This window comes from Cherax quadricarinatus, chromosome 78 (genome assembly GCF_038502225.1).
Source record: "Cherax quadricarinatus isolate ZL_2023a chromosome 78, ASM3850222v1, whole genome shotgun sequence".
NCBI classification, from domain to species: Eukaryota; Metazoa; Arthropoda; class Malacostraca; order Decapoda; family Parastacidae; genus Cherax; species Cherax quadricarinatus.
This window is the reverse complement of record NC_091369.1, coordinates 21,579,520-21,604,129: the sequence shown is the minus strand read 5'-3', so window position 1 is coordinate 21,604,129 and position 24,610 is coordinate 21,579,520. Positions and strand designations below refer to the sequence as shown.

Below are 24,610 nucleotides of genomic sequence, written 5' to 3'. Positions count from 1 at the left end.
TTCTTCTCTGAGAGAAGAAAAGTCCAAGGGTGCTAACTCTCTGGCAGACATTGAGGAAAGAAATGAGGGGCATAGATGGAGTCCCTGAGAAATACAGACCAGATGATTGCCAGTTTCATTGGCAACATCTAGTGGGTTTGCTATATCAACACCGGCAACCCGCAGAACAGGAGCCGGGTCAGGAGACTATTTACCACTCAGTTTTCGTACTTTTCGTGAGGCAGTAGGTAAAATGAAAGGGGGTAAGGCAGCCGGGATTGATGGGATAAAGATAGAAATGTTAAAAGCAGGTGGGGATATAGTTTTGGAGTGGTTGGTGCAATTATTTAATAAATGTATGGAAGAGGGTAAGGTACCTAGGGATTGGCAGAGAGCATGCATAGTTCCTTTGTATAAAGGCAAAGGGGATAAAAGAGAGTGCAAAAATTATAGGGGGATAAGTCTGTTGAGTGTACCTGGTAAAGTGTATGGTAGAGTTATAATTGAAAGAATTAAGAGTAAGACGGAGAATAGGATAGCAGATGAACAAGGAGGCTTTAGGAAAGGTAGGGGGTGTGTGGACCAGGTGTTTACAGTGAAACATATAAGTGAACAGTATTTAGATAAGGCTAAAGAGGTCTTTGTGGCATTTATGGATTTGGAAAAGGCGTATGACAGGGTGGATAGGGGGGCAATGTGGCAGATGTTGCAAGTGTATGGTGTAGGAGGTAGGTTACTGAAAGCAGTGAAGAGTTTTTACGAGGATAGTGAGGCTCAAGTTAGAGTATGTAGGAAAGAGGGAAATTTTTTCCCAGTAAAAGTAGGCCTTAGACAAGGATGTGTGATGTCACCGTGGTTGTTTAATATATTTATAGATGGGGTTGTAAGAGAAGTAAATGCGAGGGTCTTGGCAAGAGGCGTGGAGTTAAAAGATAAAGAATCACACACAAAGTGGGAGTTGTCACAGCTGCTCTTTGCTGATGACACTGTGCTCTTGGGAGATTCTGAAGAGAAGTTGCAGAGATTGGTGGATGAATTTGGTAGGGTGTGCAAAAGAAGAAAATTAAAGGTGAATACAGGAAAGAGTAAGGTTATGAGGATAACAAAAAGATTAGGTGATGAAAGATTGAATATCAGATTGGAGGGAGAGAGTATGGAGGAGGTGAACGTATTCAGATATTTGGGAGTGGACGTGTCAGCGGATGGGTCTATGAAAGATGAGGTGAATCATAGAATTGATGAGGGAAAAAGAGTGAGTGGTGCACTTAGGAGTCTGTGGAGACAAAGAACTTTGTCCTTGGAGGCAAAGAGGGGAATGTATGAGAGTATAGTTTTACCAACGCTCTTATATGGGTGTGAAGCGTGGGTGATGAATGTTGCAGCGAGGAGAAGGCTGGAGGCAGTGGAGATGTCATGTCTGAGGGCAATGTGTGGTGTGAATATAATGCAGAGAATTCGTAGTTTGGAAGTTAGGAGGAGGTGCGGGATTACCAAAACTGTTGTCCAGAGGGCTGAGGAAGGGTTGTTGAGGTGGTTCGGACATGTAGAGAGAATGGAGCGAAACAGAATGACTTCAAGAGTGTATCAGTCTGTAGTGGAAGGAAGGCGGGGTAGGGGTCGGCCTAGGAAGGGTTGGAGGGAGGGGGTAAAGGAGGTTTTGTGTGCGAGGGGCTTCCAGACTGCACTCATAGAGGAAGCAGAGGTGATGGTGGAGACATAATCTCGCCAGCAAGTGCGTTTAGCGTCACGGATGACACGGTGAACGATCGCACGCTTCTGCTTAAAATCAAGAAGTCTCTCCGTGGTTCTATTGTACTGGTACCTGCCCCATGCAGCGCGTTTCAAACGTACTGCACGAGCACAAGCCGGAGACCACCAAGGCACGCATTTCTGAGAATGCCTGCCCGAAGTTTGGGGTATACAATTAGAAGCTGCGGTTAAAATGGAGGACGAGAAGAGGTGTAAAAGCTCATCGATGGAGGACGAAGAAGGAACCTCTCTAAAAATAGTTAGGTGTGAGTTAAGGTTCCAATTTGCCTGATCAAATTGCCAGCGTGGGATGCGAAGAGGTGGTGAATATGAAGGGGAAGTAAGAATGATTGGGAAATGATCACTGTCCTTTAAGTCCGAGAGAACAGACCAAGTGAAGTGTAATGCGGCGGAGGAAGAGCAGACTGAGAGATCGATGCAAGAGAGAGTGTGAGTCCGAGGATCAAAATGGGTGTGAGTACCTGTATTTAAAACATGGAGGGGGTGGGTGGCAAGAAAAGCCTCTATCTGAATGCCATGGGAATTACAGTGAGACCCCCCCCAGAGGAAATGGTGGGCATTAAAATCTCCAAGTAACAGAATCGGTGGCGGTAACGACGAAACAAGAAAGGCAATATCCGGAATAGATAATGCCCGAGAAGGAGAGAGATAAAAAGAACAGAGCGTATACCACCTATGCAAGTGGATATGGGCTGCTGTGTAATGCAGCGAAGTACGAACAAATAGCTGATGGTACGGAATATCAGTGCATAGAAGAAGGGCACTTTCATTAAAGGTCCCATCAGGAAAAGGATCTGAAGAATACAATAAATTATAGCCTGAGATGGGAGAGATAACAGCATAGTGTAATTTTGGTTCCTGTAAGCAAACACCAACAGGGAAAAACTGGGAGAGTAACATCTGAAGCTCACCCCAATTACCCCTGAGGCCACGTATATTCCACTGTAAATAGGCCATGATTGGCAATGATAAAGATACCTGAAATCCGCAGATAAGGGTTCCTACGGATTAGAGGGGTTAGAAAAGTCCACATGCGGAGGCAGTGGAAAACTTTCAAGCAGCGAAGGAATGGTGTGCTGTGAAGTAAGGAGTTGCGCAGATGGAGCAGAGGAGAGAGAAGGAATGGAGGGTGGATCAGTGTCCATTGATGGTTTGGTCTCTGCAATATATTCAGAGATTGCTTCAAGTGTTTCGGAATTCAGAGACGTCGTAAGGGAGACAATATTGGAAATGGTAGGAGGAGGATGAGTAAAGTTTGGAACTGTAATGGACTGTACAAAGGAAGGGGGGGGGAAAGGGTGGAGGGAACTGGAGAAGCGTGGAAGGGGACAGAAGAGGCAGAAACCTGGGAGGTGGCAGAAGAGGAAGAAACTTGGGAGGGAACAGGGGAGGAAGGTAGAGTACAAGGAGGAGGGTGAACCTCTACACTTGTAACAGAGCCAGTGAGAGGGGAAGAACCAGGTACAGAGACAGGGAAGGTAAAATGAGGAGGTGGAAGATGGATAGGAGGTGTTAACGGACCTTTTTTTGACTTTTGAGAAGTAGAGAGACGATTAGGAGGTGTAATACAAGATCTCGTCGCTACTGAGGCTTGTGAGGGAGAACACAAAGAAGCGAGATCAGACTGAGGCGTTGAAGTAGGGACATCTGAGCCTAGGACAGCAAAAGAATTAGATACAGGAGTGACTATGGGAGAGGTAACCACAGAGGTGGTTGCAGAAGATGGGATCCCAGAAGTGGGGGGACATTTTGAAACACGGGAATAAGAAACACTAGGTAGTCTCCCTTGGAGGCAGAGATGAGAAACTGCCATGGCATAAGGGAGACCTTCTGCCTCTTTGAGGTAACGGATTTCCCGCTCGTTTAAGTAGACTTGACAATGGCGAGAGTATGAAGGGTGAGCCTCATGACAATTAAGGCAAGAGGGAGGTCGATTGCAAGACATATTAGAATGGTTATCGGCACCACAGACCGGGCATTCGGCGATAGATCTGCAATATTTCGCTGGATGGCCAAATCGCCAGCAATTTCTACACTGTTGTGGTGTAGGCATCACCTTTCGAAATGGTAACCGATGTCCTGCTACATAAAGTGAGGATGGGAGTTCATGGCTGTCAAAAGTTAAATGAGCCACATTGCTAGGGTATTGTCTCTGCCCGCAGGCAGGAAGAACATAAGTGTCTACCTTGAGGATTGGGAGATCTTGGAGTTCCAGCTGTTCAAGAATGTCATTGCCACATGTGTGGAAATTTTGTTGAACTATGGTATGGGGCAGAATGACGGTACCACTACAAGAATTGAGGAAATGATGTTTTTCAATAGTGACAGGAACAGTATCGACATGGGAAAGACGAGAGAGCTCATGAGCCTGGGTAGCATTCTGTACGGTGATGATGCACGTACCACTCTTAAGAGCATGAAAAGAAATATCTTTGCCAAAATGGCGTAGGAGTGCTTTGCCAATACTGTGGTCAGAAAGATAGGCAGTAGAGGAAGTCAGTCGTAAAGTGAAGAATTTAGTCCATTGTGCAGTGTGAAACTGAGCTTGGAAAGGTAGTGAAGGAAACGTCGATCTTTTCTGAGAAGAACGAAAAGGTGGAGAAGTATCATCAGCAGGTAATTGTCGTTGGAGTTTAGGCGTGGGACCAGAGTTGGTCCGACGTGGAACGGGCCGGCGATTCGAAAATTGCCGCACCGTAGAGGGAGAGGCCGGAAGCATAGTCAGAGGAGAGCGAAGGTCAGATAAATCGAAGGAGTCAGTCGAGGCCTCAGTATCTGAAGCGGGTGAGGAAACAGCACTGGCAAGAGGTACAGAGGCATGAGGAGTGTCCGAAGAGTGGTCCAAAGACAAGGCGGGGTCAGAACGGGGTGCGGTATCAAGAAGGGGCCCGGGGGTAGCAGGTTCATGGACTAGGGCTGCCATGGTTGAGTTACTTCTTTCTTTTTATTTTTAAGAAAAAAAAAGAAAGAAGAAAATAAAATAAAAATAAAAAAAGAATAAAAAAAGGGGGGACCGGGGAGGGATAGTTCCTAGGAGGAATGAAAGGGCCAGAAATCTCCCTCCGCACCCAAGAGGACCTCAGCACCGCAAGTAGCGCAGATGCAGCATGGAACCCGTGCAATACCCTACCAATCATGCCAGTAAACCGGCAATCCGGGATAGCAACCTCACATCTGCCGAGCTACCTCGGTGGACAAAAGAGAGGGTGGCCGGAAATCCACCACAAAGCATACCTCCTTCGGCCACAACCCCCGGAATCGGAAAGGTGGCTTCCAGAGATACACCCGTCGCCTGAGAGTCACCCAAAGCCACCCTCCAGGATACCGGAGAGGGATCAGAACATCCCTAGGCAATCCAGATTCCACGGCAAACTACGCCACCGCCAAGAACCTTAATGGAATGGGATGAACCCCGGTACCCTTTCCTCTACCTAGGAACTAGCGTGCCTGTGGGAAAAAAAATCCCAAAGGCCAAAAAGGAAGGGCATGGAGGGGTGGGGAGGAGGAGGAGGAAAGGAAAAAGGGGAGGATGGGGAGTATGGGATAGGGAATGGGGGATTGGGGGGTAATTAGGTTCGGTCTGAAGAAGGAGACCGACAGGTCTAATTCCTCAGACAAAGAGCCTCTTCACCATGCCAAGGAGCCCCCCTTGAAGAGGTATGTCATTCACAAATACCAGAAACAGCACTGGTCCTAGGACTGACCCCTGAGGGGCCAGGCTGGTCACAGGTGCCCACTCTGACACCTCGCCATGTACCATTACTCGCTGCTGTCTTCCTGACAAGTATTCCCTGATCCATTGTAGTGCCTTCCCTGTTATTCCTGCTTGGTCCTCCAGTTTTTGCACTAATCTCTTGTGTGGAACTGTGTCAAACGACTTCTTGCAGTCCAAGAAAATGCAATCCACAAACCCCTTTCTCTCTTGTCTTACTGCTGTCACCATGTCATAGAACTCAAGTAGGTTTGTGACACAGGATTTCCCATCCCTGAAACCATGTTGGCTGCTGTTGATGAGATCATTCCTTTCTAGGTGTTCCACCACTCTTCTCTTGATAATCTTCTCCATGACTATGCATACTATACATGTCAGTGACACTGGTCTGTAGTTTAGTGCTTCATGTCTGTCTCCTTTTTTAAAGATTGGGACTACATTTGCTGTCTTCCATGCCTCAGGCAATCTCCTTGTTTTGATAGATGTATTGAATATTGTTGTTAGGGGTACATATAACGCCTCTGCTCCCTCTCTCAGGACCCATGGAGAGATGTTATCCGATGTTACAAAAAACGCGATTCTAAAAGCTTAGAGATCTCCATTGAAAACTAAAAAGGACTGCCCTTCTAGCATCCAGCCTTTAACTGGGTTTTCGTAGCAATTAGTCAGTATCCTTGTCCAATTATCCATTAGAATTCAGTATGATTCAATAGTGCTTCAGGATTACAACTGGTAAGCTACTAACTAGATAAATTAAAATTTAATAAATTTATTAATTATCGTCTAGAGGTATATCATTAAATTAAATCAATCACAGTAATCAAAATAATATTAATCACTTCTCTCGTGTACAGTGTTATTGTGCTGAAAGCACATATCACATTTATAAGTCTTAAGTACTGTTTGGTACATTAACATTTAATAAGATATTACAAATATGTACAAGTAAGTTTGTGTGTATGTGTGTAAGTGCTCTAAGTAGTTCGCTATGTCTCACGACTCGACTAGACTTAAACAAGTGACTGACAAAGTCCTCAAATAAACTAACTTCTTGACCAACTGGTAATCAGAACAGTCTGAACAATAAAACGAATACTAAGCCCAATAGCAATATAACAAGCAACTGCGACCCAGAATCAGGAACAAGGAGATAATATAATGACACTAAGTAGGGACCATCTACAGATCCTCCACAAAAGTCACAAAACTCCCATACTACTGAATCTAAGTTCAGCATAAGAAAATCCCCGACTGTGATAATACACAGATACCAGTACAAGTTAGGTCAGAAGCTACAGCTCAGGACCTGAGTTGTTTAGAGTGTCTATGCAGCACACAACCTCAGTACAACGTCGAAAATCACTAAGTCTATACAATGTTCTGTGAACAGTGTCTCCAGAACTAACAATAATGAGACAAGAGACGATCTTCCAACAAGGGCCTATAAGGGAGAATTAGGCACTTGTCAGGAATACGTCCAACCACCAAGCGAGTCTAGACCAGACTAAATACTTCAGGCGAGGTGAGGACACCCCTCCCCCCCTCTATCACGTGATAGCTCCATGGACAGCTGTTGCTCAGTAACAAGGAGAAGCCGGCAGAGTAACGAGCAAAGAGCGATAATTAAAGTAGTTAGACAATCAAGACTTGAACTTTGAGCACATAATATATGTGTTACATCCTACCTAACAAAAGGAAACTAAGCCAAATAATAATATTATCGCTATTATCGCAAATATAAGCAATATAAAATTATATGAAAAGGTAATATGCATGTAATATATATAAATAATATACATTGCAACCCATTCAGGGGTTGCAACACCCTATTCCCCCCAACACGACAAATGGTCGCACTAGGAGTTGCATTAATGTCTTTCACATTATTACTGATTACTCAGGTTACTTTACTAACACAATTTAATATAAAAAATAATGAGAGTCACTCTTGTGCCAAGCACTTCTATAATTTTTTAGTGTCTATATCACTAAGTTATGCCCCTAGTACTAGGGCAGTACACAGTATCGTATCTCTGCATACTCGTGGTTATGTACATCAGTGTAGAGACAGGATAGCATAGACAAGCACGACACGTTGAGGCTCGATCATAGTAGTGTACACTGCATATAAATAGTAGTCTTGTGCTATAGACAGGAGATGGCATTCCACTCTTAAGTAGTGGTTGTGGAATGCTATGCAGTAGGGACATCTGAGTATGAAACAGCTTAAGGTGTGTTGTCATGGGGGGGGGGAGTCTGCAGCAGGACAGTGTTCCATGGCTCAGTACATCGCCCACACAACACTACCCACTCAACACTCAGCTTCTGTCTCCTCCCACATATATCACCACTACTGTAAATATATAAATATAATTATTAGACATGAGTATATATAGTTAATGTGGGCTGGAGGGATTAAGTTACTATACTGAATTTGACATAGCAAGTAACGAAAGGTATTTGGGCATAAAATTACGTAAATTTTAAATGGAGAAGTGCCCAAATACTCGTCAAAATGTTCCAAGGACACCACAAGAGCTAGAGCTCCTTTCTCAAAAGTGGCATAATTTTTCTGGTGTCGTTTAAGCTTAGATGAATAGTAACATACAGGATGGAGAATATCAGTGGATGTTGACTGTTGGAGCAGCACAGCACCCACTGCATAACAACTTGCATCAATATGTAAAAAGAAGGGAAGATTGAAATTAGGACTCAACACTGGAGCAGAGGAAAGCAGATGCTTCAACCTTTTGAACAAATCTGAACAATCACTAGTCCAGATGAACTGAACTTTGCTACTAATGAACACAGTGAGAGGTGTAGGTGGAGGAGTGTGCGCTGGCTTGCCTGTCACTTGACACATGTGACAATGTCGCACTTGATCAGCTACTGTTTCCTTCATTTTAGGCCAAGTAAAATGTTTTGCCAGTTTACCGAGTGTCTTCTTGACACCCAAATGTCCTCCAATGGGACTATTGTGAGCAAAATCAATGGCTTGTTCACGAAATGTAACTGGTAACACTACGAGATGCTCGATTGTGGTGGAAACACTATCAGCTGACAACTTACATGTATTTTTCTCCATCAGTACACCGTTACTATAATAGTAACAATTATCGAGATCCTTTGCTTCACTCTCAATAACTGCATTATCTCTCAGTCTTTCCAGCGACTGATCAACAAACTGATCCTTGATTAAGTCATCATGAGTTAGAAATTTAACGTCAGTTGTGTCCTGACTAGGTTGATGACAGGGGGGAGTTGGTGTTAATGACCCTGGGTGCAGAGCGTCACTAAACAACATATTCAAGCCCAAATCATTATCATCCACTAACTCAACAGGAGACAAGGATGGTTGTTGAATCTTTGACATAGCTCTAGTAAGTGCACTGAGAGGAAATAAAATAGGTTTCTCTCTATAAGCTTCAATGGCAAAATTATCATCAGTGTTATTATCAATCACAAGTGGTTCTTTACATATACCAGCATGAAGGATATCGTTCCCTATCAACAAGTCCACTGACCTGATGAGAAATACACCACTGGATATACCCACTGAAATATAACCAGTATAATAGCTTGTTTCAATGTATATTTTGTGCAGAGGTACTTTTATAACAGCCCCTCCATAGGCTTCTAACAATACATCTATCTTGCAATAGGTATCATCAGTTATGGGCAGTACATCTTCTCTTAATAACGTGAGATAACTGCCAGTGTCTCTGAAAGTAATTATCTCAGTTAGATGTGATTCGTCAAATCTTACTTTACCTCTCGATAAGTAAGGACTCATCGCTGAGTGAATCTTTTCGTCAGATACACTTTCTGATGCTAGTCATCTATCCTGAGTAATATTATCTAAAACAGTAAGATCAGAGGTATTACTAGGATTTTGGTGCCTTTGTTGCTCGGAAGAGGATACGACTTGAGTGGGGGTGCCAGCCGCACGACTGCTTCTCGTATCTCTATCTAACTTATAGCAATACTCTCTAGCATGTCCTTTTCTATTACAATAGGCACATTTAACTTTCTTCTTCTCGATATCAGATTTCTGTCTAGCCACAGAGACAGATTCAGGATTGTGAGTTTTCTTGGTAAAGGTATGAGAAGTTACAGTAGCAGGTACATCAAGCCGGCAATGAGCAGCTGTTTTAGGTTGCCAACTTCTAGGACAATTTTTTGTTACCTTGTTTCTCTGTGTTTTAGTACGTACAAGTTTGTGAGAAATCTCGTAATTGTCTGCTAATGCTGCAGTTTCCAGAATATCTGAGGTAGTATGATCGATCAGATATTCTTGTATGTCAACAGACATACAGTTGTTATACTCTTCATGTAGTAACAACTGAACAAGGCTGTTGTAGTTGTTACATTTGGCAAATCTACACCACCTCTCAAATGCAATTTTTTTCTCACGAGCAAACTCTACACAAGTTTGATCTTGTCGTCTTTGTAACGTATGAAATGCGCGTTGATAACTTACAGGTAACACATTATACGTCTCTAGAATAGTTTGCTTGACAGTGTCATAACTAATGTACTTGGCAAATGGTAAAGCAGCAGTACAAGTTTGAGCTCTTCCTGCCAAAGCTGTGTGCAACAAGGTAGCCCAGTGCTTACGTGGCCAATTCATAGCATGTGCCTGGTTCTCAAGCACATCAAATTAGGTGTCTAAGTCACTTTCAAAAAACTTAGGAACCATGGTTGCAGCTTTCTGCACATTAAATGTGTCCTGTGATCTATCAGTCTGTTGTCTTCCCAGATGAACATTTTCTCTTTGGAAATCTTCTTCATTCAATTTCCTCTGTGCCTCTATTTGTGCAGTCTGCAACATTATTAGGCGTTCAAACCTCTCAAACTGTTCCTGAGAGATAGGACCAGTAGGTAATGGAGGAGTTGGGAAATTAACATGTTTTTCTGGGCTGTCTTTAGGTCGGGCACCTCGTTCAGGCGTCTCTAGAGAGTCTAGATCTGGTCTAGGATAAGTAGACACAGGAGTAGTATGCACAGTACTAGTATGAGGCTGAGTCATACTACCAGTTAGGAGGGAAGGCATGAGCGAGAACTGAGCTAAACTAGGCTCAGACAGTAGGCTCACTTCTGCCTTAGTTGCTATTTCTTCTACGTCATCAAATAGTCATACTTCCTAATTGTGACACTAGGCTTTCTGAATCTGAATCATAATCAGACATCTCTGTAAGAGCAGGAAACAATATATCTTTAATTAACGCTCTGACAGTTTCTGCGGTGTAATTCCTGTTATACGTCACACCGAGATATTTGGCTACTCGCCAACACGTCTGAAGTTTTAATGTACTCAACTCAGACAAAGTCAGAGTATCAATTAACTGTTTCACTTTGGCATACATCACGAAAATATATGTACTACGAGAAAGTGATTATGGGAAACTATAATCCTAATAGGAATTTTAGTGTTGGTTGTCTTAGAGCTAGAGCTCATTAACAGTATTTCCATCTCTTTGGATCAAGAGACTCAGTCAAGTACATACATCCACCTAGTATGTTGTACAAGACTAAACTCAAAGTCTTCAGATTAGGAAAGTACTCAAAGTGTTTGAATAACTCTATGGTCAAACTGGACAATTTCTCCAACACCTTGGATCAAGAGCCTCCTGGACAGGCCCCCATTTGTTACAAATAACACGATTCTAAAAGCTTAGAGATCTCCATTGAATACTAGAAAGAACTGTCCTTCTAGCATCCAGCCTGTTACTGGGTTTTCGTAACAATTAGTCAGTATCCTTGTCCAATTATCCATTAGAATTCAGTATGATTCAATAGTGCTTCAGGATTACAACTGGTAGGCTACTAACTAGATAAATTAAAATTTAATAAATTTATTAATTATCGTCTAGAGGTATATCATTAAATTAAATCAATCACAGTAATCAAAATAATATTAATCACTTCTCTCGTGTACAGTATGATTGTGTTGAAAGCACATATCACGTTTATAAGTTTTAAGTACCGTCTGGTACATTAACATTTAATAAGATATTACAAATATGTGCAAGTAAGTTTGTGTGTATGTGTGTAAGTGCTCTAAGTAGTTTGCTATGTCTCACGACTCGACTAGACTTAAACAAGTGACTGACAAAGTCCTCAAATAAACTAACTTCTTTTTTTCTTGACCAACTGGCAATCAGAAAAGTCTGCTTGAACAATAAAAAGAATGCTAAGCTCAATAGCAATATAACAAGCAACTGTGACACAGAATCAGGAACAAGGAGATAATATAACGACACTAAGTAGGGACCATCTACAGATCCTCCACAAAAGTTACAAAACTCCCATACTACTGAATCTAAGTTCAGCGTAAGAAAATCCCTGACTGTGATAATACACAGATACCAGTACAAGTTAGGTCAGAAGCTACAGCTCAGGACCTGAGTTGTTTAGAGTGTCTATGCGACACACAACCTCAGTACAACATCGAAAATCACTAAGTCTATACAATGTTCTGTGAACAGTGTCTCCAGAACTAACAATAATGAGACAAGAGACGATCTTCCAACAAAGGCCTATAAGGGAGAATTAGGCACTTGTCAGGAATACGTCCAACCGCTAAGCGAGTCTAGACCAGACTGAATACTTCAGGCGAGGTGAGGACACCCCCCCTCTATCACGTGATAGCTCCATGGACAGCTGCTGCTCAGTAACAAGGAGAAGCCGGCAGAGTAGCAAGCAAAGAGCGATAATTACAGCAGTTACACAATCAAGACTTGAACTTTGAGCACATAATATATGTGTTACATCCTACCTAACAAAAGGAAACTAAGTCAAATAATAATATAAAGTCATATATTTACGAATTAGCTATTATCGCAAATATAAGCAATATAAAATTATATAAAAAGGTAATATACATGTATTATACATAAATAATATACATTGCAACCCATTCATGGGTTGCAACATACGGCCCCATTGCCTTTGAGGTATCTAGCTCATTCAGAAGCCTCTTCACTTCTTCCTCAGTTGTGTGTACCTTGTCCAGCACTTGGTGGTATACCCCACATCTCCGTCTTTCTGGAGCCCGTTCTATCTCCTCTGTGAACACTTCTTTGAATCTCTTGTTGAGTTCCTCACATACTTTGCAGTCATTTCTTGTTGTCTCTCCTCCTTCCTTCCTTAGCCTGATTACCTGGTCATTGACTGTTGTTTTCCTCCTGATGTGGCTCTATAACAGCTTCGGGTCAGATTTGGCTTTCGCTGCTATGTCGTTTTCATATTGTCGTTGGGCCTCCCTTCTTATCTGTGCATATTCATTTCTGGCACTACAACTGCTCTCCTTATTCTCCTGGGGTCCTTTGCCTTCTATATTTCTTCCATTCCCTAGCACACTTGGTTTTCGCCTCACTGCACCTTTGGGTGAACCATGGGCTCATCCTGGCTTTTTCATTATTCCTGTTACCCTTGGGTACAAACCTCTCCTCAGCCTCCTTGCACATGGTTGTTATATATTCCATCATCTCATTAACTGGCTTTCCTGCCAGTTCTCTGTCACACTATACCCCGCTCAGGAAATTCCTCATTCTTATGTAGTCCTCTTTCTTGTAGTTTGGCTTCATCTGCCCTGGCCTTCCTGCATCCCCCTCCACTTGTAGCTCTACTGTGTATTCAAAGCTTAAAACCACATGATCGCTGGCCCCAAGGGGTCTTTCGTATGTGATGTCCTCAATATCTGCACTACTCAAGGTGAATACTAGGTCCAGTCTTGCTGGTTCATCCTCTCCTCTCTCTCTTGTAGTGTCCCTTACATGTTGGTACATGAAGTTTTCCAGTACCACCTCCATCATCTTAGTCCTCCATGTATCTTGGCCCCCATGTGGCTCCAAGTTCTCCTAATCGATTTCCTTGTGGTTAAAGTCACCCATGATCAGGAGCTTTGCCCTGCATGCATGAGCTCTTCTGGCCACTGCAGCCACTGTGTCAACCATCACTCTATTGCTCTCATCATACTCTTGCCTTGGCCTCCTGCTGTTGTGTGGTGGGTTATACATCACTGCAATTACCACTTTGGATCCTCCAGAGTGAAGCATTCCTGCTATGTAACCGCTTGCTTCTCCACTGTCTCCTCTCTCCAGCTCATCAAAATTCCACTGGTTTTTGATCAGCAGTGCCACTCCTCCACCCCCCTGTTCCCTCTGTCTTTCCTCAGGATCTGGTATCCCATTGGAAAGATGACATCTGTTATTCTACCTATATGCTTGGTTTCTGTGAGAGCTATGATGTCCAGTGATGCCTCTTTGACTCTTTCATGCCTCTCCTCCCACTTATTTGTTATTCCATCAGCGTTTGTGTACCATACCTTCAGTTTCCTCTCCAACACTGTTCTGATTGACCTCTGCTGGTTCCGTAATTGTCTCCTTTCCTAGCTCTTTTCGCTTTTTTGTCCTTTCCCACAGCTGCTGTCATTTTGTTGGTGTTATGTCTCTGTGTTTGGGATGTTCAGGGAGGGGTAGTACCTCTGGCATGGGGGAGCTTGTCGTGCCCTTCTCGGGGCAGCTCGCCAGCTTTTGGTCCCCACCTGACACCCAGCTCTCACTTGTGGCTCCAAGTAGCTGTTAGCATGCGACAGCAGCCACACCCCGGGCAACGGCTTCGACAGGCCGGCTAAACCAAGTGAGGGTAGCCGTCGGGTCATTGACCCCAGGTAAAGTCAACTAGGGCTTGCCTACCTAAGCATGGGAAGACTGGCTCTGGCGGACCGCGCGGATGAAACCACTAGATTGGTTCAACGAGCAGAAAGGCAGTTCCAGCAAGGTGTTATGGAGCGCTAAGGGCATGATGAGGCACTAAGGACATCCTGGTCATCCACTGCATCCGCAAGAGACTGAACTAGAAAGGGCTGAGGGGAGAGCGAAAAGAATCATCAGAGTTTGTGGAGTAAATCAGTCGTTGTCAAGAAGTCAATGAGAGAGTCAGGATTAAAGGAGGGTCCATCAGCAAGAAGGGAAGGTAAAGAGAGAGTAGTTAGGTAAGACACATATGCAACAGTTAGGTATCTTTATTATGAAACGTTTCGCCTACACAGTAGGCTTCTTCAGTCGAGTACAGAAAAGTTGATAGAAGCAGAAGATACTTGAAGACGATGTAATCAGTCCATCACCCTTAAAGTTTTGAGGTGGTCAGTCCCTCAGTCTGGCGAAGAGCATTGTTCCATAGTATGAAACAATATGGAGATGAAGTGACAGGATGGAGCCTTATATATTGCCAAGAGGTGAGACGTAGGTCACTAGAAGAGGTAAGAACTCAGATGTTGAGAGGTCAGGTCCCTCTCAAATCCAGCCGCTCTCACTAGTGGAAGTTGTCGAAGTTGATTGCAGGTCTGTACCAAGATACCCTGTTCAGCCTGATGTTCTCGGCCATGCTTACAGATGCATTCAGGGACACAGACGCAGGAATCGGCATCAGGTGCCATACAGATGGGTCTGTCTTCAACCTCAGGAGGCTTCAAGCAAAAACCAAGGCTGCAACTGACACCATCAATGACCTGCTATTTGCTGATGACTGCGCCCTCAACGCTGCTTCCGAAGCCGCCATGCAGCACAGTGTTGACAAGTTCTCTGATGCCTGCAACAACTTCGGGCTGACAATCGGTACAACGAAGACTAAAGTGATGCACCAGCCTGCTCCGGGAAAGACGTATGTTGAGCCAAACATCACTATCAACGGGCAGCGACTGAACGCAATAGACAAATTCACCTACCTCGGCAGTACCCTTTCCAGAAACGTTGTCATCGATGATGAGGTGAATGCCAGACTTGCCAAAGCCAGTGCCACCTTCGGCAGGCTCCATAAGAATGTATGGAACCGAAGAGGCATCACCACAAGCACCAAGATCATGGTGCACAGAGCCATAGTCCTCACCACATTTCTCTATGGCTGCGAAACCTGGACTGTCTACAAACGTCACGCCAGAAAGTTGAACCACTTTCACACCACACGGCTCAGAAAAATTCTTGGCATCAAATGGTAAGATAAGATCCCAGACACAGAAGTGCTGACTACAGCTGGCTTGCCTAGCATCTACACCATCCTAATGCAGACACAGCTTCGCTGGACAGGTCACGTTGCTCGCATGCCAGACCACCGGCTGCCAAAGAAACTCTTGTTTGGCGAAGTGCAGCATGGAAAACGCTCTCAAGGAGGCCAAAAGAAGCGCTATAAGGACACCCTTAAGACTGCTCTGAAAGCTTTCAACATCAACCACACCATGTGGGAGCTGATAGCTCAGGACAGGAGTGACTGGCGAGCAGTTGTCCAGAAAGGGGCAACATCCTGCGAGGCAAGCAGAATCTCACTAGCTGAACAGCGCAGGCAGGCGAGGAAGACCAGAGCCATCAGACCCCTCGATGCCGCCACCCTTCCCTGTCCACACTGCCAGAGAACGTTTCGTGCGTGGATTGGCCTGACAAGTCATCTGCGTACCCACCAACTTCGACCCCAGGATGACAACATGATGTCTCTGTCTAGGAACACCCTCTTGTACTCTTCCGAGTACTTCAACTGTGTTTTCTCTTGGAGGAACCTGTTCTGCACTGTTTCTGTCCTGAGAATCGGCTTGATCAGTCGTTTTCTCCCCTTCAAGTACCCCCCTATTCTCTGAAAATTTACAATCTCGTACATGTCTTCTTCACCTATTTCTGTGATGTTCTCAATCTCATTTCTTTCTGCCTGCCGTCTTTCAGTGTGTGTCCTTTCCTCTCTCTCCTGAAGTCCATGGATAAACACTGATTTTGCCCTTTCCTCCTCCCATTGCCTCTCCCTCTGTGACTCTGGTTCCTGTCTGTACATGGTCATTTTCTTCATTGTTTTCTCCAGTGGCTCTTGGTAGCATGGCTGTGCCTCTGCATTTGACCTATCACCTTCTCCATCTGCACCCATCTGCTCTCCCCTTTCACTCCTTGGCCCTTCTTGGCAGGCTGATATGACCTTAGCACAATTCATATCTCCTGTGTGTGTGTGTTTGTGTGTGTCGGGGGGGGAGTGCGAGCATGCCAGTGTTTATGCTTGTGTGTGTTTTTTTAAGCAAATATTTTTCAGCTAGGAACATTTACTAAAACCTTTCCAATTCGTGTCTTTTTCATCAGCTTGAGAGTGAGACTGGTAGTGCATCCAGCAGCATCATGGCTGAACAAGTCTTGACTAGAGTGACCACCAAGGAGCAGCTTCTGGCCCTCGCTAATGTCCTCGCAGGGGATTTTCCTCTCTCTGTCACTGTGAGTTACCTTTACTGATCTTTCAAACTTTGGTGCTGGAATGACAAATTTATTGAAACTAGAAATAATTCCAAATGAATATAAACACTAAAATTTTCAGGTCCTTATTTTAATCTCTGTTTTACTAACAAAACGTGATTTTTGTTATACCATGTAAAAATGCATTTTTAAAAAAAGAAGGAATGAGAACAGACAGACAACGATCTTCATCAGATATCGAATAATACCAGACCAGGTAAGTGTGTATAGGTTATACTGTACTCTTGTATGGTCAAGGACCATCATCGTAATCTTCCAGTTGATCGTTTATTCTGGAACAAGATATGGTCAGGGTATGGTAGATGATATCCTGGAAATGTTTAAAGCCCAGTGATTCCTGCTCATTTACAGAATAATTTCGTTCAGCCTTAGTTAAGACTCGACTAGCAAATGTAACAAGGTTATACTTGCTATCAGTCTTTTGTACTGGTACAACACCTATACTGATGGTGCTAGTGTGTCTTTTTTACAAGTAAAAATTTGTTTTTTCAATCAGAAAACTTTAATACATGAGCAGAAGTTAGCTTATCTCTTAATGTGTTGAATGTTCTTTCTAGACCGAAGATCCAAGTGGAAGCAACATCTTTCTTAAGTAATTCACTTAAAGGAGTTGCAAAGAAAACTATAGAAACCTGTTAATCCCACAAATGATCTTGTGGCATCAACAGTTTTTAAAGAAGGTATTACAACCCAGGAATCCAAAGGCCTGTTATCCTGGGTGTAAAGGAAGCAAAATAAACACAGCAGGAAAACTTTTGACTTATATTATCCTTCACCAAGTAAGAACAGAAGTGACGTGTTCTTAGTTCAGTGGTGACGTGTACTTAGCTCTGTGAAGACCTGTTTGTGTGCTCTCTGTGAATCTGAACCAGGATGCCCTCTCTTGAGCAGCTTTACCAGCAGCTGAGAGAAGATCTCAGAGTTGCTAAGCTGGAGATACGGCGATTAACGGAGGAGAACAAGAGGATTCGTAGTAATCCTCCTGTTGTGAGTCCCCAGGTTAAGAGGGGAGCTTGGTCAGTGGCCGGGCAACATGGAACCAAGCTGAGGATCAAGAACACGGTTGGAGAGGCAGAAACAACGAGAAACCAGAAGACTACTGTGGAAACTTCCAACCCATTCTCCGTGCTACCTGACGAATGTGAGTGTTCTACTCGGAATGCCACAACAAGCACCAAGGAAGCACTGGCAGACGTGAGTGAGACATCCCTAGAAACCCCAACGAAGACCATCGAGAACGTCTTGACGAATTCCACAAGTGGTGTAATGCTACATGACGAATGTGAGTCGACTTCTGGGAGCGTCACGACGGACGACGCCAAGGAAGGTAAAAACATTGTTGTTGTTGGGGATAGCCAGATTAGGTACATGGATAGGGCATTCTGCTTGAAGGATAGGAGTAGGAGGCAGAGAGTGTGTTTTCCTGGGGCTGGGATGAAGGATATTGTTACCCGTCTGGATGACATCATGGGAGGTAATGGGAGCAATCCTATTATCTGTCTCAGTGCTGGAGGCAAGGATGTTGGCAGACGTAGGAGTGAGGACCTGATTAGCAGGTATAGGTCAGCAATAGAGATAATAAGGAGGAAGGGTGGGAAACCTGTCATATGTGGCATTTTGCCAAGGAGAGGAGTTGGAAATGAATGGTTGTCCAGAGCAATTGGTGTCAATTGCTGGCTGGACAAATACTGTAAGGAAAATGCGGTAACATTCATTGACAACTGGGACCTCTTCTATGGCAGAAATGACATGTATGCCAGGGATGGGGTTCACTTATCTAGGTGTGGGGTGGGAGCACTGGCCAATGCAGTGGAGGGAGCAGTTAGGTCTTTAAACTAGGAATAGTTAGTGGTATGGGTTTTGGTGGGAAAACTGTGAAGTCGCAGGGTAGTAATATGAGTACTAGGAGAACTAGTAATAGGCAAAATGAGGTGGATATTGGAAAGCCAGTGGCACTAATTGACAAAGACAGTAATAGGTTTAGTGGAATAACAGAAAGGAGCAGGAAGGGTAAAGAGAGAGGAGGGTCTTTAAATATTTATTACACAAATAGTCGCAGTGCTAGGAATAAGATGGACGAGTTGAGACTAGTTGCTAGTGCAGGTAACATTGATGTATTTGCCATTACTGAGACGTGGTTTAATTCAAAAAGTCGGGACATGCCTGCAGAATGTCACATTCAGGGTTTTAAATTGTTCCAAGTAGATAGAAGTGTCGGGAAGGGGGGTGGGGTGGCATTGTATGTCCGAGATCGCTTGAACTGTTGCATAAAAACGGGTATTAAGTCTGAAGTAGCACATACAGAGTCTGTTTGGATAGAATTTTCAGAGGGGCACGAAAAATTAATTTTAGGTGTGATATACCGTCCCTCAAATTTAGATAGGGACCAGGGGAGACTACTATGGGAGGAAATTGTTAGGGTCACAAGGCACGATAATGTAGTAATTCTAGGAGACTTTAACTTTAGTCATATTGATTGGAATTTCTTGACTGGGAATTTAGAATCATACGATTTCTTAGAAGTAGTTCAGGATTGTTTTTTGAAGCAGTTTGTGACAGAGCCTACAAGTGGTAATAACCTGCTAGACTTAGTTCTGGCAAACAATGAATCCCTTGTTAATAATTTAGAAGTTTCAGAGAAACTGGGTGCTAGCGACCACAAATCAATTACATTTAGCATTGAATGGAAGTATGATAGTAGGGATAACTCAGTAACAGTCCCAGATTTTCGCTTAGCAGATTACGATGGGCTTAGAGAACACTTATCATCTGTTGACTGGGGTAACGAAGAGAGCTATCAATATGACAGTTTTCTGAACACTATACAAGCTGCTCAAAGAACGTTTATCCCTTATAAAGAAATTAGATCAAATAGAAATGACCCAAAATGGATGAATAATTGGCTGAAATATCTACTAGGGCATAAGAAAGGAATTTATAGGCGTATCAAAAGAGGCGAGGGTCATCTTATAAATCAGTATATTGACATTAAGAGGGACATTAAAAAGGGGATAAGAAAAGCTAAAAGGGACTATGAAATTAAAGTTGCTAGGGATTCTAAAACTAACCCAAAAAGTTTTTTCCAGGTATATAGAACAAAAGTCAGAGATAAGGTAGGTCCCCTTAAAAATAACTATGGGCATCTTACTGACAAAGAGAATGAAATGTGCTCGATTTTAAATAATTATTTTCTCTCGGTTTTTACACAGGAAGACACTAATAATATTCCAGTAATTAATTTTTACAGTGGGCCAGAAGAAGATAAATTATGTAACATTACAGTCACTAGTGAAATGGTTGTGAAGCAGATAGACCGACTGAAGCAAAATAAGTCACCGGGTACTGATGAGGTTTTTTCAAGGGTTCTTAAGGAATGCAAAATGGAAGTCTGTGAACCATTAACTAATATTTTTAATTTATCTCTTCAAACAGGTGTAGTGTCTCATATGTGGAAGATGGCTAATGTAATTCCTATTTTTAAAACAGGGGACAAGTCGTTACCGTCAAATTACCACCCAATAAGCCTGACCTCAATTGTAGGCAAATTACTAGAGTCAATTATAGCTGAGATTATAAGAAGCCATCTCGATAAGCATAGCTTGATTAATGATACTCAGCATGGATTCACAAGAGGCCGGTCTTGTCTAACTAATTTATTAACTTTCTTCAGTAAAGCTTTTGAGGCTGTTGACCACGATAAAGAATTTGATATTATTTACTTAGATTTTAGTAAGGCTTTTGATAGAGTTCCGCACCAAAGACTGTTGAAGAAAGTAGCAGCTCATGGGATTGGGGGAAGAGTGCTCTCGTGGATCGAATCATGGCTCACAGACAGGAAGCAGAGAGTGTCCATAAATGGGGTTAAATCCGAGTGGGGATCTGTAACAAGTGGCGTTCCACAGGGATCAGTCTTGGGCCCGTTGTTGTTTATAATATATATCAATGATCTTGATGTGGGTGTTACTAGTGATATGAGCAAATTCGCCGATGACACAAAGATAGGTAGGATAATTGATTCAAACGTAGATGTTAGGGAACTTCAGGAGGATTAGACAAACTCTACTCTTGGTCAGAAAAGTGGCAGATGCAGTTCAGTGTAGATAAATGCAAGGTTCTGAAGCTCGGGAGTGTCCATAACCCTAGCACTTATAAGTTAAATAATGTAGAACTTAGCCATACAGATTGCGAAAAGGACTTGGGGGTTATGGTGAGCAGCAACATTAAACCAAGACAGCAATGCCTAAGCGTACGTAATAAGGCAAATAGATTACTGGGATTTATATCAAGAAGTGTAAGCAACAGAAGTCCAGAGGTCATACTGCAGCTTTATACATCATTAGTAAGGCCTCACCTAGATTATGCAGCTCAATTCTGGTCTCCATATTACAGAATGGACATAAATTCGTTAGAAAACATTCAGCGTAGGATGACTAAATTAATACATAGCATTAGAAATCTTCCTTATGAAGAAAGATTGAAGACTCTTAAGTTACATTCACTTGTTAGACGAAAAATGAGGGGAGACCTGATCGAAGTGTATAAGTGGAAGACAGCTATAAATAAAGGGGATATTAACAAGGTCTTGAGGATATCTCTCCAAGAGAGAACCCGCAGTAATGGATTTAAATTAGATAAGTTTAGATTTAGAAAGGACATAGGAAAGTATTGGTTTGGAAATAGGGTAGTTGATGAGTGGAACAGTCTACCTAGTTGGGTTATTGAGGCTGGGACTTTGCGTAGTTTCAAATTTAGGTTGGATAAGTAGAAGAGTGGGAGGGGTTGGATTTGAGTGGGACTTGCACGTCAGAGCTTATTTTTTGCGAGGCATTGAAAATTGGGTTGGTTAAATGTTTGTTAGTGGGATGAATTGTAAAGGACCTCCCTAGTATGGGCCAACAGGCCTGCTGCAGTGTTCCTCCTTTCTTATGTTCTTATGTACACTATATACACTATGTACAACAATAGGTATTAGTGCACTCCACGGTAAGCAAGGCAGAATAGAAGCCACTAGAGAGCAGATCGTGCTTCAACCAGCTCTAGAATAGGAATGACAAGGGCAGACAGGAGAGTGGTACCCACATAACCTGTGCTCGCTTCGCTACGGTCAATCTTATGGAACAGTGCGTAGCTTGCTGTCTGGCATTGCATTAGCTTTGCCAAAGCTTTACAAACTTCGTGTGTCAATTGCTTTGCTATGTCAGCCTTGCTATTGTATGATCGTTCAACAGCCCGCTACTAGCTTGTTCAGTGAGAAGATTTTGTAGTCAGCTTTGCTATTGCTTATCCACCTGATAAGCGTATGCGCATTCTGCAATCGTACTGTGCATAGCTAAGCGTGTTCTGCAAATAACGTGTTATGTTGGGGTATTCTGCAATCGTACTGTGCATAGCTAAGCGTGTTCTGCAAATAACGTGTTATGTTGGGGTATTCTGCAATCGTACTGTGCATAGCAAATAAATGGTATGTTGGGGTATGCCACCTAGACGAGTCAGACGTCTGGTGTCGGCATATACTTTGTTTACCCTACCTAAATTGTCCCTACAGCGTTGTTGGCAAATTGCAAGTTCCATTGGCATTAATTACAAACGCACTCTCACAGCTGCACAACTGCGTTCACCGATCACTGACAAACTTCGAGAAGAAGAGATGGCACATCAGACTCCTCCCTCTACGGGAGCCAGGAATAAAACTCCTATGTTCTTGCAGGAGGAAGATGATATATCAACGGAGCAAAACAGTCAGTCTAGTGCAGCAGGGTTGTCTCAAGGTGAATCAGCGGCGTTCGCACTTGAGCTAGCAAAAATCAATCTTGAGCAGACTAGGGAACAGAGAGCATTTGCAAAATAAGAATTTGATACGGAAAAAGAAAGAAGGCAGTTTTCGCATCTTGTAAATGACTTTAGTTTACAGAAAGCAGTACAGCTTGTTACCCGCTTCAATGAGGCAGAACCAGAACAATTTTTCGAAACTTTCGAAAATCAGGCTCGAGCCTTGAGGTGGACGGAACAGCATTGGGCATCGTTGGTTCACACAGCATTGTTTGGTAAGGCAAAGGATTTTACGTCAGTGTTAAATGACACTGAATTTTCCAATTATAAAGTAGTGAAGACCACAGTTTTGGGAGCATATACATGTATCCCAGCTAAGTACAGAAAGTTGTTTAAATTAAGTAGGCGAGAGCTTGGTCAGTCCTTAGTTGATTTTGTGTGACAGCAGACCAAAGCTTTTACCAGCTGGTATAAAGCAAGTGGTGTTGCTACCTTCGATGATCTTGTGCAGCTTATTCTGGTTGACAACCTGCTGGAGTCTGTGGGACCAGAGGTTCGAGTCTTTCTGCAGGATCGTGACTTAACCACTGCATTGGAGGCAGCCAGGTTGGCTGATATATTTGAAACTAACCGCTCCTTGTCCGAGCGGTCCCGTCTCTCTTTTCAACAGCCTGGCATGAGCAGAGATCGTCAACCTTGGAGAATGAAGTGCCAGCCGGAGGGAGAACGTCTACGTCAGCCAACTAAGTCACCTGGTGAGCCACGCTTCTCAACTTATGGTCCACCTGGTGAGAGACAAACTACTCAACATGATGCAACTCGACAACAGTATCCGGAGAGACACCAGCCAGAGCGACACCTGGAGTTTACCTGGAGAGAGTTTCGGGGGTCAACGCCCCCGCGGCCCGGTCTGTGACCAGGCCTCCTGGTGGATCAGCGCCTGATCAACCAGGTTGTTGCTGATGGCTGCACGCAAACCAACGTACGAGCCACAGCCCGGCTGATCAGGAACTGACTTTAGGTGCTTGTCCAGTGCCAGCTTGAAGACTGCCAGGGGTCTGTTGGTAATCCCCCTTATGTGTGCTGGGAGGCAGTTGAACAGTCTCGGGCCCCTGACACTTATTGTATGGTCTCTTAACGTGCTAGTGACACCCCTGCTTTTCATTGGGGGGATGGCGCATCGTCTGCCAAGTCTTCTGCCTTCGTAGTGAATGATTTTCGTGTGCAAGTTCGGTACTAGTCCCTCTACGATTTTCCAGGTGTATATAATCATGTATTTCTCCCGCCTGCATTCCAGGGAATACAGGTTCAGGAACCTCAAGCACTCCCAGTAATTGAGGTGTTTTATCTCCGTTATGCGCGCCGTGAAAGTTCTCTGTACATTTTCTAGGTCGGCAATTTCACCTGCCTTGAAAAGTGCTGTTAGAGTGCAGCAATATTCCAGCCTAGATAGAACAAGTGACCTGAAGAGTGTCATCATGGGCTTGGCCTCCCTAGTTTTGAAGGTTCTCATTATCCATCCTGTCATTTTTCTAGCAGATGCGATTGATACAATGTTATGGTCCTTGAAGGTGAGATCCTCCGACATAATCACTCCCAGGTCTTTGACGTTGGTGTTTCGCTCTATTTTGTGGCCAGAATTTGTTTTGTACTCTGATGAAGATTTAATTTCCTCATGTTTACCATATCTGAGTAATTGAAATTTCTCATCGTTGAACTTCATATTGTTTTCTGCAGCCCACTGAAAGATTTGGTTGATGTCCGCCTGGAGCCTTGCAGTGTCTGCAATGGAAGACACTGTCATGCAGATTCGGGTGTCATCTGCAAAGGAAGACACGGTGCTGTGGCTGACATCCTTATCTATGTCGGATATGAGGATGAGGAACAAGATGGGAGCTAGTACTGTGCCTTGTGGAACAGAGCTTTTCACCGTAGCTGCCTCGGACTTTACTCTGTTGACGACTACTCTCTGTGTTCTGTTAGTGAGGAAATTATAGATCCATCGACCGACTTTTCCTGTTATTCCTTTAGCACGCATTTTGTGCGCTATTACGCCATGGTCACACTTGTCGAAGGCTTTTGCAAAGTCTGTATATAT

At 43.5% G+C, this 24,610-nt stretch overlaps 1 protein-coding gene across 5 annotated transcripts in view; it reads left to right on the top strand.

Moving 5' to 3' along the window:
• LOC138855028 (uncharacterized) overlaps nt 1-24,610 on the top strand; it is a 397,726-nt gene that overhangs the window by 236,590 nt on the left and 136,526 nt on the right. For 4 of the 5 annotated variants that reach the window (XM_070101773.1, XM_070101775.1, XM_070101772.1 and 1 more), the window contains exon 2: nt 16,576-16,704. The exons of the other annotated variant lie outside the window; for it this stretch is intronic. In XM_070101773.1, the coding sequence (XP_069957874.1) occupies nt 16,576-16,704 (129 nt within the window). The remainder of the gene's footprint in view (nt 1-16,575; nt 16,705-24,610) is intronic. 5 annotated transcript variants of the gene reach the window in all.